Source organism: Arctopsyche grandis, chromosome 6 (assembly GCF_051622035.1).
Source record: "Arctopsyche grandis isolate Sample6627 chromosome 6, ASM5162203v2, whole genome shotgun sequence".
Taxonomy (NCBI): domain Eukaryota; kingdom Metazoa; phylum Arthropoda; class Insecta; order Trichoptera; family Hydropsychidae; genus Arctopsyche; species Arctopsyche grandis.
Genome location: NC_135360.1, coordinates 3,823,139 through 3,840,624, shown reverse-complemented (window position 1 = coordinate 3,840,624; position 17,486 = coordinate 3,823,139). Strand labels below are relative to the sequence as shown.

Below are 17,486 nucleotides of genomic sequence, written 5' to 3'. Positions count from 1 at the left end.
TTACAGTGAAATGGTCAGAACATTTTTGACTGTTCTAAGATGAAAAAATTCCACTTCCAGTTTAAAATTTCCAAAAGAATTAAAAAATATTAGAAGAATGGTGGTTTTTATTGATGATGTTTAAGGTCAATATTATTGATGATATTAATTGTACAATTACGTACAATATACATGTGTACGTTCTATATACATACATACACCTATTCTTCAACGTCAAGGTCTTATCAACTCTTTGCAGGCGAGTAACAATTTTAACTTGACTTAATACTCACACGACTGGTTTGTATTGTGTAAATATAATAGAAATAGTGCCGAGTCATTAAATAATATTTGCAGAGTGTGTGGGTTTGAATCTTCATTGAGATATTTGTAAATCGTTTAACCCTTTGCGTGCTGACGTCTTTTCTGTTGAAAGCACGCCACGCTGAAAATTTCGCCAACATTTCCAACTAGAATTATTAAGAAATCCAATAGAAAGCAAGTATAAAAATTGTGGCTAATCCAAACAAACCCTAGATAACTACCACCGAGGATTTCGAGCTTTGTACAGGTGTGTTTACACTCTCTAATATACGATTATCTTGCAACAATATAAAATAAACAAAAGAAGTCTATTAATGAATGTATTTTTCCAAAACTAGTTCCATCTTCATCATTGTTGCTAAAATGTAATGCTCACAATCTAAAATACTCAGCAGTTAGGGATTTTCATCGGGAAATTCTGCTATGATTATAAATTCAGAAATTTCGGTGTAAACCACTCCTAATAAACTTTGACAAATGAATGACACGGATTACACGACCCATGTTCAATGCATTTTTTTCAATTCTACCTGGAAAGGCTTAGCGGGTAGTATTCTTGTTTACTTTGTACATGCTCAAAATACAACGCCTATCAGCGTTTTTCAGGCCCATGGACTTGTTGGGCAACAACGTTTGAATGCTGACAAACGCTGATCGGCGTTTGTCAGCATTTAAAGGGTTAAAAGGATATTTTGAGGTATGTATATATAATATGTGCGATTGCACGGGTCATCTGATTGTAAGTGGGAGTAATTTTTATACAATCAAGGTCATTTTTTTATTACACTACAACTACACATGTAATGTTTAATGCTTTTTGTGTTTTTTATTAGATTTTATATTTTTCTCTTCAATTTTTTGTTTCTTTTGACGATGGCAGCATTTCCAAAGCACGTATGAAAATAATGCTCCAATGATGATTATTGGTGTCAAAATAATAGCCATAACGTCTAACAAAAGTTGAGAGCATCTACTCAAATGCGGTGGAGACAGATGATGTGCCCCTTTAGTTCGGTTACACGACAATTGGTGCAAGTCCAAAATGTTCAACGACAAAATGTACCCGAAAATTAGTGCACTGACAAAATGTACCCGCGACAAAATGTACCCGCGACAAAATGTTTAAGCGACAAAATGTTCAAAAATGTTCAAAATGTTCAACCGTATCCAATATTTACGTATTTAAATTGAAAAAAAAAACTTTCCGAGCGTATGAACTCCAGATTACATTGCATTAGTTTATATGGCAGGGCTTCTCAACCGTCTCCAAAATTTACTTTATTTCAAATGAATAATTTACTTTTTATCGTACACATCGCGGGCGTTATTAAATTAGTATAAATGACAGGGGTTCTCAACCGTATCCAATATTTACGTATTTAAATTGAAAAAAAAAACTTTCCGAGCGTATGAACTCCAGATTACATTGCATTAGTGTATATGGCAGGGCTTCTCAACCGTCTCCAAAATTTTCTTTATTTCAAATGAATAATTTACTTTTTATCGTACACATCGCGGGCGTTATTAAATTAGTATAAATGACAGGGGTTCTCAACCGTATCCAATATTTACGTATTTAAATTGAAAAAAAAAACTTTCCGAGCGTATGAACTCCAGATTACATTGCATTAGTTTATATGGCAGGGCTTCTCAACCGTCTCCAAAATTTTATTTATTTCAAATGAATAATTTACTTTTTATCGTACACATCGCGGGCGTTATTAAATTAGTATAAATGACAGGGGTTCTCAACCGTATCCAATATTTACGTATTTAAATTGAAAAAAAAAACTTTCCGAGCGTATGAACTCCAGATTACATTGCATTAGTTTATATGGCAGGGCTTCTCAACCGTCTCCAAAATTTTATTTATTTCAAATGAATAATTTACTTTTTATCGTACACATCGCGGGCGTTATTAAATTAGTATAAATGACAGGGGTTCTCAACCGTATCCAATATTTACGTATTTAAATTGAAAAAAAAAAACTTTCTGAGCGTATGAACTGCAGATTACATTGCATTAGTTTATATGGCAGGGCTTCTCAACCGTAATATAAAATCTTATAATGAAAATAAATAAATAAAAGCCAAAATTACAAATCTTTTCTTCATATGAAATAAGTTGTATTCAGTTGAAAACAAAACAAAAATCATTTAAACATAATATGAGCATACAAAATAGATAAAGAAAAAAGATCATCATTTGACATGTATTTTTAAAATCATTTTTAAATTTATTACTTAATTTTGTAATAATATTTATTTTAATAAATAAACAATATTCAATTAAAATAATACATCATTAATTGTAAGATTAAAAGTGATCTGCTCTCAAATAATGGAATCATCATAGTTCGAACTGTTGAAATGCACATGTCATTAAATTTAAAACATTAAAAAACAAAATTTATCAATTTTCAGATTAAAACAATAATTGTTAAATTAAAAATTTAAAATACCTAACATCAGTGACAAATTTAGTTATAATATAATTGCTTATCAACAGCTACCGCTGCATAAAAAATATTGATGTCATTTAAAAAATTTGAGTATATTATGACTTAATTTATACATTCTTAAATAATAAGAAATAAATAAGCAAAAAGTTGTGCATTTGATGGAATATCGATAATAAGAGGAAGCTTTTATAAAAAAAAGATACAAAAAATGTACTAAAAGGAAATAAAAATATTGTATATAATATTAAAAAATCCATAATTAGTAAGATTAAAAAATGGTATGACAGTATTTAAATAATGTAGATACATACATACATATGTACATTAAAAGGAATTTAATATTTTTCATATTAAATAAGTTTAGTTTAGTTTTAAAATACAAGGATTTAAAATTAATAACTAAATATAATATACATAAGTATGTGACTAGATATATAAACTAGAACCCTGTTCGCCCTTGACTTGACTGCTGCGAGAAAAATATCCTGTGTACGCACCTGAAAATGAATGTTATATATTATTTTATATACAAAATTTTAACGAAATAATATTTTAGAATAAAAACTAACGTGTTTAAAAATTATACGATATTCTTCTTAGGTATGTCTCCAAACTTTGTCGATTAGCCCAATTGGCTGTGACGGTTTTTATCCTCTCTGCCAATTGTACGTATTTCGGCCGCTGTTGTCTTCCCATAACTCCGGAGTTTAGTTCTTCTACTAACTTCTCGGTCTCGGCTTGGAGACCTTGAAGGGCTTTCAAAAATTTCCAGAGGTTTGGAAATTGGGCTCCAATTGTATAGCCAACTTTCATATGGAAGCCTTCCACTTCGTTATCTGTTTTTCCATAATTATGTATTATTCGGTCTCGAACATTCCATATGTCTATGGAAGCTACCCGAGGTTCACGCCTTACATTCGCTATGATTTTCCCAATATAATTTACCTCAAAATAAATGAGGAAATCATCGACCTTTGTTGGATTTCTCGCTCTTGTTCCAATAGCCAAGGGTTGAGAATTTGGAGGAGTTCCTCCCAGCTTTCGACTACATTTTCTGGAGGAACGAATGCTAAAGCCAACACCATTTTAAATTTAATTGCATTTTCCTGACTGTGACTAATTACTACTTTTTATGTACGTACGTATCTTAGGGTTGCCATAATTGTCGGACCACCGAAGGGGACTTCCCCCCCCAAAAAAAAAAAACACTCATAGCTTTCATAGCTTTATACACTCGAAATTCATAGCTTTGTTATAAAAAATTGTGCAATCTTTTAAAACAATGCATCTGTACCCAATCTAAAATCAAACAATATAGATTAATAGGCGATTCAATTTAATAAAACAAAATAGAACCTTACCTTAACATTTTAATTCATACGTTCTTCTCTCGCCTTTACTCTTCTTTGAATTGGGCGACTTCATGTTTTCGTTTTTTGGAGCAGCTCTTTTTCCCCTTTTATATAATTATATAGTTCAATGCACGACATTTTATAATACATACACTTTTTTATAACACGCTTTTCACTGTGTCAATATAATGCGAATTGCGCTCATCTGTCAGTGAGCTTTATGTAATTAATGAGAACACACGTTCAACATAGGCATTTTGCGGTGGGATGGTGAACAAGTATTGTTAACTTGATAACCTTATTAGAACTTTATAATACCAGAGAAATTATAAATTTATTACATAGATATATGTATATTTTTCTATAATAAATGTGATCGAGCTTATCAACTGTGAATAGCTAAAAATTATTATTCTAATGCTACAAACCGAAGTTGAAGAGGACATTGAAGAGATTTCGAACCCACCATTTGCCTATTGTCCTAGGGTTTTACGCAAAGAAAAAAATGCATTCAATAGCCTCTAACATGAGGGTAGTAAAATTTTATAACCCATTTGTCTTTTTACATATTTTCGTCCATTTGTGTAGACAATTCATCTGTCAATCATAGAACTAATTTCAAAATATATTATTGTTTTGCCATCTCTATTCAACGCGCGTGATTTTTTTTACATTTACATTTTAATTGCATTTTACATCAATCGTGTGTCTTTTACATGTCAAAATGAAATTTTGTATGCAACTCTTACGCATAATAGTTAGTTGTAAATGATGCAATATTAATGTGAAACATAAAGGAGGTATGTAAAAATAATTTTAGCTGGGGATTAAGGAACCCGTTGCCCAAAAAAAAAAGGTTGACTATTGTAAATTTCTAATGTCTGCCTTTTTTACATACCTCCTTTTTTCTCCAATACAATGTCCGATTCATACATTTGTTTTTTGTTAAACACTAAGTAAAATCTCTCCATCATAAATCCTAATAGTCGTAATTCGAGACTTGATTGTAAAATAATACATTAAATTTATCTAAATTAATATTTGATATTGTATAATGAAATATTAAGTTTAAAAAAAACTTTCATTTTACATATAGCTTGCGAATGTACACTAGAAGACTTATTTGCAGAAGAAATAAAATAATTGCATTTTTAAACAAAATTTTGGAAAAAAATTATGTGAATTTGATTTAGAGACGCCGTAAAGGTCACATTCAATGTTAAAACTCGAAGTACACGTGACCGCTGGCTGGGAACTGTTTTATCAAAATAAAACGTGGCGATCAACGTTTATTTATTTATATATTATCTTAGCTATCAAGCTAATTTTAAAATTACTTAACTCTAAAATTTATAATTATCTTATATGTACTGTCCCTCACAGAGGTCTTCGGTGTTAAACTAATTCAATGACATACGCTTAAAAACTAAATTATTCATTTGAAATAAAGAAAATTTTGGAGACGGTTGAGAAGCCCTGCCATATAAACTAATGCAATGTAATCTGGAGTTCATACGCTCGAAAAGTTTTTTTTTTCAATTTAAATACGTAAATATTGGATACGGTTGAGAACCCCTGTCATTTATACTAATTTAATTACGCCCGCGATGTGTACGATAAAAAGTAAATTATTCATTTGAAATAAAGTAAATTTTGGAGACGGTTGAGAAGCCCTGCCATATAAACTAATGCAATGTAATCTGCAGTTCATACGCTCGGAAAGTTTTTTTTTTCAATTTAAATACGTAAATATTGGATACGGTTGAGAACCCCTGACATTTATACTAATTCAATGACATCTTAAAATGATATTCAATGAGTCACAATGACATTCGCTTAAAATGTAATTGTTCAATTTAAATAAGTATATGTTGGTACGGTTGAGAACACCTTTAATTTATAATAATTTAATAACATCCGCGATCTATACGATAAAAAGTACCATATACATCGATAAATATAATACAATAAAAAGTTACTTTTGCCATTAAAATAGGATAATTTAGGATTTTTGAACATTTTGAACATTTTTGAACATTTTGTCGCGGGTACATTTTGTCGCGGGTACATTTTGTCGCGGGTACATTTTGTCGCGGGTACATTTTGTCAGTGCACTAATTTTCGGGTACATTTTGTCGTTGAACATTTTGGCCTTGCACCAATTGTCGCGTCCCCCCATAACTACATGCTCCACGTAGAACACAAGCAAATCTCTCGGTTTGATTGGCCTATCGTGGTACAGCTGCTGCATTTGTTTGGCTGTTTCAGCATATCTGAAACATATGTACATGGTCTATACAAATGTCTGATCTTAATGTAAGTGAAGTACTACCCGTAGATGCAAAGTTATGTATGTTGACTACTTTGGATTTTGAAGAGCTTCGTTCAGTGCCCATTTGAATGAAACATCGGTTATGTTAAAATATTCCAATATGAGCCCATGTCCTCGGCTTTCCATAGCTTTTGCATTAATGGGTTGATCGCCAAATAAAGGTATTACCAGCAAAGGTACACCGAAGTGAGTTGCTTCAATACAACTCAATAACCCTGCTTGACTTATAAACAGTTTCAAGTTTCGATGTGCTGTTAATGTAACATAATGCTTTTGATTATTGGCAGCTCAATCTTATTTGTTTGATTTAGGCCTATTGAGCACTGTCGACCGGTTGACGGGTGACCGGTCTTCGTCGACTAATTTATACCGTCAAAATCGCTCACTTTGTGAACATTTCCAATGGGTCATATGTGCGTTGCTGCTGACACAGCGACTCGCTGGCCACCGGCGACTTAGGGCCGGGCCGCACCGTGCAACTTTGTCGGCCGACTTGTTGCGCGACACGAAAAAATGTATGGAAATGTGTGCGACAAACAAGTTGACGAGTGCGACATGTCCCATCTACCTGCATGCAATGGTCTGGTCGCCCTCAACCAAGTTGTTCGCGAGTTGAGCGGTGCGGCCCGGCCCTTAGGACCGGCGGTGACTTAGGGCCGGGCCGTACCGTGCGACTTGCGAGTGACTTGGTTGAGGGCAACCATACCAATGCATGCAGGCAGATGGGACATGCTCAACGTGACCATACGTCCCGTTTTGAACGGGACCGTCCCGTTTTTAGGTAGTCTGTCTCCCAAGCACAGCTTTGGAACGTCGAAATGTATCGTTTTCGAAAAGGGAACAACCTATGGTAACAATTTGTATGCCTGCCCGGCACGAATGCATCCATAGAAAGGGTCTTTTATCTTATGAATAAGTTGTGGACAAGCGAAACACAGTTGCAAGTTGCCCTTTTTAAATCAATGCTAATTACCAAAGTAAATTTAAAGAAATCTTTAAGAATTTCATTATTATTTGAAATCAACACCAAAAATACTGTAGCGTAGGCAAAGAGGAGCCGCCGATTAATTGAATTCGATGATTATCCCCCGTCGGGGGCTAACAATGGAGACCCCGAATCGACTAAGTGGTCGGTAACGGCATTCGGTCACTTCCCGCTAGAGTTCTCAGAACTGAGAACGCGAAAGCGTGAGACTGCGTGCCTGAGACCTAAACAATGGAGAAGATGCGTGGAAGATGCAGTGAGCGAACTGCCCTTTATAAGCAGGTACTTAGGCCATATCAGATCATTCTGGAAGGAACACTGGCTGTGCGTGGATCTCCTTATTTATTTCCTACATAAATTATTTATTTTCACGTGTCCATTCCTGTTCTTTTCATTAATAAATAAAAATTAAGAAAAAACAAGTGTTTAAAAATTGGCAGATGTCCCCTTTTGAGGATAAAAATAAATGGTCACGTTAGACATGCTACACCCGTCAACTTGTTTGTCGCACACATTTCCATACCTTTTTTCATGTCGCGCAACTAATTGGCCGACAAAGTTGCACGGTGCGGCCCGGCCCTTAGTGCGTATACACCCATCTAAGACTGTATAAATTACATCTAAGACTTGTAAGAAATTACATCTAAATTACCATCTAAGACTGTTAAGAAATTACATCAAAATTACCATCTAAGACTGTTAAGAAATTACATCTAAATTACCATCTAAGACTGTTAAGAAATTACATCTAAATTACCATCTAAGACTGTATAAATTATAGTCGTCGATGACCGGTCGCCCGTCGGCCGGTCGATGCGCAACCGGCCGGTGCGCAATAGGCCTTAGTAGTTAATTATATACCTAAGATCCCAGTTTGGGGCATCCATTTTCTGATGACGACATTTTTAGGTTTGCCGGGTAAGTCTTCTTCATATTTCCACAAGACAGTTTGTTTTAAATTGCCTAGTGCTTTGAGTATTATCGCTTTCAATTCCGGACTCATTTGACTGCTCTTCAAATTACTGCCCATACTGAAATAAACTACGCCATCTTTGGCTGAATCCAATATTGTTTTCAGATCCTGAAAATTCAATACAATTTATGTTTTTACAGCGTTAAATTTTACATACTAAATTAAATCAATAACATGTAATATAGGCTACATCAGGTAATGGTTCAGGATCTTTTATATGGTAACCACCGATTTCTATAGTGTTTGGTAAAAGAGGTCGAGCAACACCGATAGATGGATGACTGTTGGCCAACAATAATGATATGCGTTTCGTCAAATCATTAAACGATAATCTCTTGGATTCTTCGGGGAAGTAATCTTCGTAGAGAGACTTTTGTAATGGATGCATGATGAATCTTAAAAAATTAAAACAACAATGCAAATATTGCAGTAAAAGAATATACTATTAGTTTTTTGACTTACTGTCCCATGATTTCCTGAATAATGTTCATTGCCACATTTGCAACTCTTTGCCATAAGTTCATATTGCTTGTAAAAGTTGTAAAATATAAACAGATGATCATATACAGTGAGAGAAAAGTAGGTTGATCAAGTGAAGTGAATGAATTCAAACAATACATGTACTATTATTTTATCGTTAAAGCTATAAAGCATATCACAACTCACAAGTGATACATAAGTGATTTGTAATGAGACTGAACAATAATTTTCAAATAGTTTATCAAAGTTTTGACATATTGTTAGCATACATTTATGTGTAGCGTAGACGTGTAGAGTGGTTTCTGAGATCGGAATGAAAGACGCAGTTGTAGTATAGTAGGGGTAGTTTATTGTTGTTTACCGGTCGGCCCGCCGGTTCCTAATGACATACGGTCCAAAATTGCCCAATATTTATACCCGTAGGTACTCCCGCACAGAGAGATCATTGGTCGATGGGTCACTGGGACCTTCTTGGTTGTAGTTTATGGCTCTTTATATGTCGAGGCCCTTTTGGAACAAACGCGGAATCAGGTGATCAGAGTTAGTAAACCAGTGATTGACGAGCCACGATCTTTACGCTACATTATCATTGAATGATAGCTGCAGGGGCTGTAATGTGTATGCGTATGTATGGGTGACCAGTGGCTGTGTATGTGTCGTCGTCTCGATCAGCTTGCTCTGGAACGGTGCGGAGTGGGGGAATTATACAAAAGAGTAACGGTTATGATCTCGTTTTTATTGATGAGTTGATGGCCGAGCCGGGGAGTTGCTCGACGCCTCTGCCCCTTTATGGCGGGGGCTGTGGATTGAGTAGGCTGGCTGGTCAGGCAGGGTAGACCAGCCACACCAAGACCTTCTCGGTCGGCGGCTAGCGGGCGTCTGAGAACTCGCCGTGTTCGAGGCTTGGGTCGAACACGTGGTCGAGCATAGTCGGTAGACATAGTCGGTGAGGCACGACTATGGAAGAAGCCATACTCCTCGGAGGGCTTCTATTATGCCAATGAGCGCTCGCCGTGATCAGACTTGGGCGGATCACGGGGCCAGAGTTCGGGGCTTAGTTCGAGGCTGGCTTTTACGAGGGACGCTGCATCTGGCGGTCCGCGCCGGGATCACCGGGCGCCGGACCCACGGGAGAATCTAGAGCGACTGACAGATGGTCGGTGTAAAAGAGGGAAAAAAAAGCCGAAGCCGTAAGAAGACAACCAACGGCCAAGAGGGCTTTCGGCTCGGACAATCAGACAATGATTATATAATAAGGAATAGAGATAAACATAGTTTTTATACTAGAAATAAGGACAAACTAGTTGTAAGTAGAGTAAGAAAGAATAAGACGGCTGGGGGTGTTTTTCACAGGGGTGTGCTCATGTATAATGCCCTCCCTGAGTGCGTCAGGTCTGCTAAAAACATGGATGCATTCCTGCGAGGTGCGAAGAGACACCTCTGTGAGGGACAGTACATATTTATTTTATTTATTTATATATATTTTAGCTATCAAGCTAATTTAAAAAAAAATACATCTTAATTATTATACTTAACTCTAAAATTTATAATTAACTTATATGTACTGTCCCTCACAGAGGTGTCTCTTCGCACCTCGCAGGAATGCATCCATGTTTTTAGCAGACCTGACGCACTCAGGGAGGGCATTATACATGAGCACACCCCTGTGAAAAACACCCCCAGCCGTCTTATTCTTTCTTACTCTACTTACAACTAGTTTGTCCTTATTTCTAGTATAAAAACTATGTTTATCTCTATTCCTTATTATATAATCATCAAAATACTTAGGTAATAACTTATGATCTAACTTATAAACAAAAGACAATGTACTAATATTTAGACTAATTCTAATACTCATCCATCCTAATTCATCTAACATACTTCCAATACTCTTAAATCTACTCACATTCAAAATAGCTCTCATAGCTTTATTCTGTATTTTTTGCATTTTTTCTAAATCTTGGCCACTAAACAAATTAAGCACAGTGGCACAATAAACCACATGTGGCAAGACAATTGAATTAAACACTAAAATTTTACTTTTTTTACTTAAAATATTTCTTAATCTACATAATACACCAACTTTTCTAGCCATTTTTTTTATTATATAGTCAGCGTGCATTTTAAAATTTAGTCCTGAATCTATGTATACACCTAAGTATTTTATATTTTCAACTTTTTCAATTAACTTATCATCAATTCTAATTTCATTCAATATATTTTTATTTTTACCATTCAACCACATCATTTTTGTTTTATTCACATTCAACTTTAATTTATTTTCACACAACCAGTCATTCACATAATTTAATTCTATATTTAAAATCTCAGACATTACATCAACATTCTTTCCAATTATATATATCAATGTATCATCTGCAAACAAATGTATTTTACACATCTTAATTACCTTAACAATATCGTTTATATATAATATAAATAATAAGGGTCCCAATTTGGACCCTTGCGGCACTCCATGAGGTGTTACAAATTCAGAGGATAACACCTTATCAATTCTTACTCTTTGCCTTCTATTATTTAAGTATGATTGAAGCCACTTTAATACTATACCATTTATTCCTAACTTATATAATTTTTGTAATAAAATATTCCTATCTACTGTCTCGAACGCTCGCTTAAAATCTAGAAAAACTGCTCCAACAACCATGCTAGATTCATCCATCGTCTCCATCCAATCAGAAACCACCAATTGGATAGCGGTTTCTGTTGAATGTTTCACTCTAAATCCAGACTGTTCCACAACCAAACAATCATTTATACTAATGAACTCTTTCAATTGAATCATAACGATTTCCTCCAGCATCTTCTCAACAATTGGTAACATATTGATGGGCCTCATTTCACTGGCTTTATGTGTGCCCGTAACCTTTGGTACCGGTACAATAGTAGACACCTTCCATGCATCCGGGACGGATCCCACTTCTAACGATTCATTTATTAATTTCAGTAACTGAGGTCCAACCATGTCCCAAGTGTTGATTAAAATATCTAGAGTCAATCCATCCATACTAGAAACTGATTTCATGCCCTTCAATACACCATTTAATCCCTCCATTTCCACTAATTTAAACCTTTCAAACTTATTTAAACCCAAATTAATATCATCATTCACACTATTATGCCTTGTTTGTATTGAATTAACTATATCATTCACACTATTGATGTAAAACTCATTCAATCTTTCAACCATATCCTCTTTATCATTATATACTACTCCCTCGACTTCTAATTCATTCAAAGAAACATTTTTTCCCCCGGAAATCAAAGTTTTAATTATTCGCCACATTTTTGTGGGATCTTTTTTTGCACCATCAATATTTCTTTCATGCCAATCCCTCTTCGCATTACGTAAAACATTCACACATTTATTCCTCTTTCTTTTATACTCTAACCAAGCCTTTTCTAATTGGATTCCATCCATAGCCTTAATAATTTTATATCTTTTATAACTAACATTCTTATCAACTAAGCTTTCCTTTACTTCCTTGGTAAACCAAGGTTTCAGCTTATGCTTATGCATGATTCTTGTGGTTTTTACGCATTTACTTTTAGAATATGTTATATTACGATACATTATCTCCCACATTTCATTCACACTATCACCATCCTTTCCCCATACACACTCCTTTAACAATTCATTCATCAATTGATAATCAATGTTTTCTCTTTCAGTCACCTGCATATTTTTAAGTCCTCCGTTACTAAACCGCTGTCCCAAAAACATGTTGACAATAGAATGGTCTCCTATTTTCGGTACATCTTTCACCTCACACCGCAGATCCATTATATTTGTTATAACCAAATCAATGAGAGAGCTTGATAAATTATTCACTCTCGTTGCTTCCGTCACTTTTTGTTTAAAACCCAATTCATTTACCCAATTTCTCAACTTTTTTACATAAAATTCTTCTGTCTGTAACCAATTAAAATTCCAGTCCCCAAACATAATTATATTTTTACTCACATCTATACTTCTTTCACTCAATTCTTCTAAAAATTTAAGAAATCTTCCACTTCTACCATTCGGAGAGCGGTAAATTACTAGCAAAAACACAGTAACTCCATTCACAAGCAGATCCACACCAATTGTCCAAAACTCACCATCAACCTTATTAACTATTACATTACCGTAACTTAAATCATCCCTTAAATACAATAGTACCCCACCCGTATGTCTAGAATTAGAGTCACATCTCAAAACACAATATCCATCTATATTCAGCTCAAAATCTTCAAAATCACTAGTTACATGCGTTTCACTTAAACCTATAAATAATGGTTTTTGACTTACAGTTAAACTCCAAACCTCATCCTTGTGAGCAAAAAAACTTTGTACATTTATACCGATACCTTTTGGTGGTTGCTATATATTATTATACTTAATTCTATTTCTCATTAATTCTATATTTCTTTTATATACACTGCACTTAGTGTCCAACGGTCCGTGATTTGTGTTCAAATTTAATTTTAATTTATTATTACTTTTAAAGCAATTATTACATTTTATTATTTTATTGTTACATCCCTCGCTTTTGTGCCCTTCTTCTCCACATTTCGCACATGTCACCTTGTTTCTACAATCCACCGCTTTGTGATTAAATCCGTAACAATTTAGACATCTTAGAATATTAATTTCTTCAAAAACCCTACATCTATCCCAATTTATATTTACTTTTCCATCTTCAATAAATCTTTTAAATGTATTGCAATCTACTTCCACTATCGCATTATATTTATTATTTTTTCTACTTTTCCATATTTTTAACACCTTCAGTTCACCATCATTTATAACTTCTTGATTTTGATTCATCAAACACTCAGCCAACTGTTCACTTGTAAGTTCCTCCGACATATCTATAATTTTAATTTTGGGATTTTTTAATTCCCCTCTTTTAACATTATAATTCTCCCCTAATTTATTTTCTACTTCTTTTATTAATTTAATACTATCCTGTGCACTGTTACACGTTACAGCAATGCCCCCTTTACCGATTTTTTTAACCCCTTGTATTCCTATTTTTAGTTCCTTGGGTTTTATTAAACTCTTGCATTCTTCCTTTGTTTTGTCCGTTTCTTGGATTTTTTTCGGAACAATTATTGTTATGTCTTTATTATTCTTCTTAAGTGCATTTGCATAACTTATACTATTTTCACTCTTATTTACACTTTTTAAAATGTTTAATTCACTGTTGGTTTTTATTATATTTATGTCTTTTTGTATATTGTTTTTCAAATTTTTAAATTCACTTCTTAATTCACATATTACATCCAAAAATTGTTCCTTATCATTATTTTCATTTTCACAAATATATTCAACTAATTTTTTTACTGATGTAATTAAAAATGTCTTATTGTCATTTGATATACTGTTAGTTTTTGTGGTCAAAATGTCCATAATTTTTTTTTCAATTGTTATTACTTCACTTATGCGTTCTGATGCCATTATTATACACTTAGAACGTACACATAATTATATATTACAAATTTATTTTTAATTTTTTAATTGTTACAATTTCGTTGTCCAAATCGCCACACACGTAATCAACGTCTGTACACGATCACGACACGAACGACACTTTTAATATAAGTTAATTATAAATTTTAGAGTTAAGTATAATAATTAAGATGTATTTTTAAATTAGCTTGATAGCTAAAATATATATAAATAAATATATAAATAAATAAATCATTGATATTCTATTTTATTAGAATTTTGTAATGACGATTATCATTTATACAATTCACAAATATATTTAAAATACTTATAAATTGAATCATCATACTTTCAGAAATTATTTTGTTCATCCTAGTATATATTTTGATTAAACTATACATTATATACATACAGCCTATACTACTACATACATACAGCCAGCAGTTTGGCTTAGTGATAGCGTATATATTTAGCATCACTGAGGTCATAGGTTCGTGTCCTCGCCACTGCTGGTTAGATTTGGGGGTTTTGTGACTCCAAATCGATCGTTTCTCTATCAGAGTTTGCCAATTTTATCTGATCATTGCTGAAACGGTTCCTGAAAATTGGTATTAAAAAATCTAATCCTGTTGTCACAAAAATCTGCCTGTGTATAATTTGTATTAATTATACACAGTAATATAATATACTAATAATAATATAATATACAGTAATATGTATAATTTGTATTAATTATACACAGTAGTATAATTTGTATTAATTATACACAGTAATCTGAAATCCATATATGTCACTATGATTATTATTTCTGATTAATTGTTATATTCTATATATTCTGATTCTATATGTATGTATTACTGTATTTCTGATTTCTGATTGTTTATGTATTTCATTAACGTACACCCGTCGCATTGGAGCAAATCTGTAATGGCGAGTGTGTATTGATTGTGACAATAAAATAAAATAAAATAAAATATGACTCGGGGGTATGCGGTGTATGCATATTTTTTTAACATTAGCCCTTTGAGCTCGGACGTCTTTTCTGTTTAAAGCCACGCTGAAAATTTTGAAAAAATTTCCAACAAGAATTATTTAGAAACCCAATAGATAGCAGGTGTAAAAATTGTGGCTAATCCAAACAAACCCTAAATCACTACCCTAGATAACTACTGCCATGGATTCCGAGTTTTGTAAAGGTGAATTTAGAATCTCCAATATATCTCGCAACAATATAAACTAAACGAAAGAAGTCTATTAATTAATGTATTTTTCCAAAACTAGTTCCATCTTCTTCATTGTTGTTTAAATGTAACGCTCACAATCTAATTGCCAAACTACAATTAAAAATACTAATAGCAGTTGGGGATTTCCATTGGGAAATTCTGCTATGGTTATTAATTCAGAAATTCCGGTGTAAACCAGTCTTTATAAACACGGATTACACGACCCATGTTCAATGCATTTTTTTCAATGCCATTCATGTTTATTTTTTACATACTAAAAAAACAACGCTTATCGGCGTATTTCAGGCCCATGGACTTGTTGGAAAAACTCCGATCGGCGTTTGTCAGCATTCAAAGGCTTAACTGATCATGTAATAGAAAAAAATGCACTAAAAACCGACTATAATTAATGAAGGTTTACTTGATAATAAATTTACATTTAAATAAAGCACATAAAAATAAATAAATAAATCATTTTCAGTTGTGCTGTGTGTATCACTGCTGTAACTGATTGTTCTCAAAAACACATAAAAGCAACGACAAATTTTACGATTCCACATATTTCACAAGAAACGATAAAACGGTTCGAATTATGAGATATCAACAAAATTGGAGTATCTTTATGTGTATGAACTCTTATTTTAAAATCATTATTCTCATATAAGGAGAAAACAGAACGGCTTATGAGATTTTTTTTTTTCGATCATCGAAAAATTTATAACATTTTTCGAAATATTTTAGTCGCCTGTGTGCCTTACACTTCGCACAAGCCACGAGCTGGCTCTGATTGTAAATAAAAAATTACCCTGTAAGCATAAATCGGCGGCCAATTGCATTCACCAACAAAAAAAGGTTCACTATTGTCAATTTTTTTGCTCTCTTGCATTGTACGACAATAGTAATTGACAATCGTGAACCATTTTTTGTGGGTAAAAGCAACTTGGTCACCGTTCTCTGATCACAAGGAACACATTGTTGAGATCTATCATCTACTTTGAACTTGTACATATGTACATATATCGTTTTTTTTCTAATTCTGTAGACAATGCTATTTCTGAAGACAATTTAGGACGCAGGAAGGGGTGTTGACCAGTGGGTCGGTTGAGTTTATAAGAGGATCGTTTATTATTGTACAGTATATAAGTTTATTACAAGTATAATCGCGGGCTATATACTTATGTACATTATATTATATTATAGGTATATGTATAGTATGTATGAAGTGGGCTAGCTGCCCACCTCAGCGGAAGGGCTGGCTGATCTGGCGTCTGAGTCTGTTGCTCTGGATTGGTTGAATGATGTCGTCCTGCTTTCGTGAGCTCGGTGTTATCCTTTCTCTCCGAGTAATCATACTTCTGGAAGTTTTCACGGGCATGGAAGTCAGGTCTGTGTACAGCTGTGCCTCTAGGTTGCTCGGAGTACGATCGAGTGATGGAATCATCCTTCTGGAAGCTTCTACGAGCTCGCGATCGTAATTATAAACCGAGTTGAATTGGGTCGTTACCCTTGAGTAGCAATGATAAATCCAGGCGAGGTTGGCTCTGTATGTTTGTATAGGAGCGCGATGATGCCATCGTACGAGTTGTGTATTATTGTGAAATCGATTATTGATAAATAGAAATAGATTTTGATTCGGGATAGGACAAGTTGTTCTATATTTCTACACCAATATTTGTGACCGAACTCAAATGTGCTTATTATATGCCGCTAAATAACCAGTAAACAAGCCCCGATCCAGCTTTCTCGCCGCCCTAGGCAAAATTATATTTGCCGCCCCTTATATATTATTATTATAACATCAAATTTTGCAAAGTCTTGAAGGGTAGATATTTGAAGTTGATATTCTTGAAGGATTGCTCATATCATTTAGAACATTTTGAGCCACATATACCTCAGTCCAAAGTCTTACGGTTTTTTTTTT

The 17,486-nt window shown here is 33.8% G+C and overlaps 1 protein-coding gene across 1 annotated transcript; it reads right to left on the bottom strand.

Annotated features, from left to right (window-relative positions):
• Window positions 1-1,110: 1,110 nt before the first annotated feature.
• On the bottom strand, window positions 1,111-8,951 carry LOC143913835 (UDP-glycosyltransferase UGT5-like). The gene is made up of 6 exons (XM_077433851.1): window positions 8,870-8,951; window positions 8,598-8,802; window positions 8,296-8,515; window positions 6,481-6,700; window positions 6,297-6,390; window positions 1,111-1,317 (listed from the first exon to the last, which is right to left on the bottom strand). Exons 1-6 carry the CDS (start codon window positions 8,929-8,931, stop codon window positions 1,111-1,113), a joined length of 1,008 nt encoding a protein of 335 aa, XP_077289977.1. The 5' UTR covers window positions 8,932-8,951.
• Window positions 8,952-17,486: the final 8,535 nt, after the last annotated feature.

What these genes read in the sequence shown, in the direction of transcription:
- LOC143913835 (XM_077433851.1), bottom strand. Translation starts at nt 8,931, where the DNA reads ATGAACTTATGGCAAAGAGTTGCAAATGTGGCAATGAACATTATTCAG. An exon ending in ATTCAGGAAATCATGGGACA is followed by an intron (nt 8,803 to 8,869) that starts GTAAGTCAAAAA and finishes TAATTTTTTAAG; the next exon opens with ATTCATCATGCATCCATTAC. An exon ending in ATCCTGAACCATTACCTGAT is followed by an intron (nt 8,516 to 8,597) that starts GTAGCCTATATT and finishes TTGAATTTTCAG; the next exon opens with GATCTGAAAACAATATTGGA.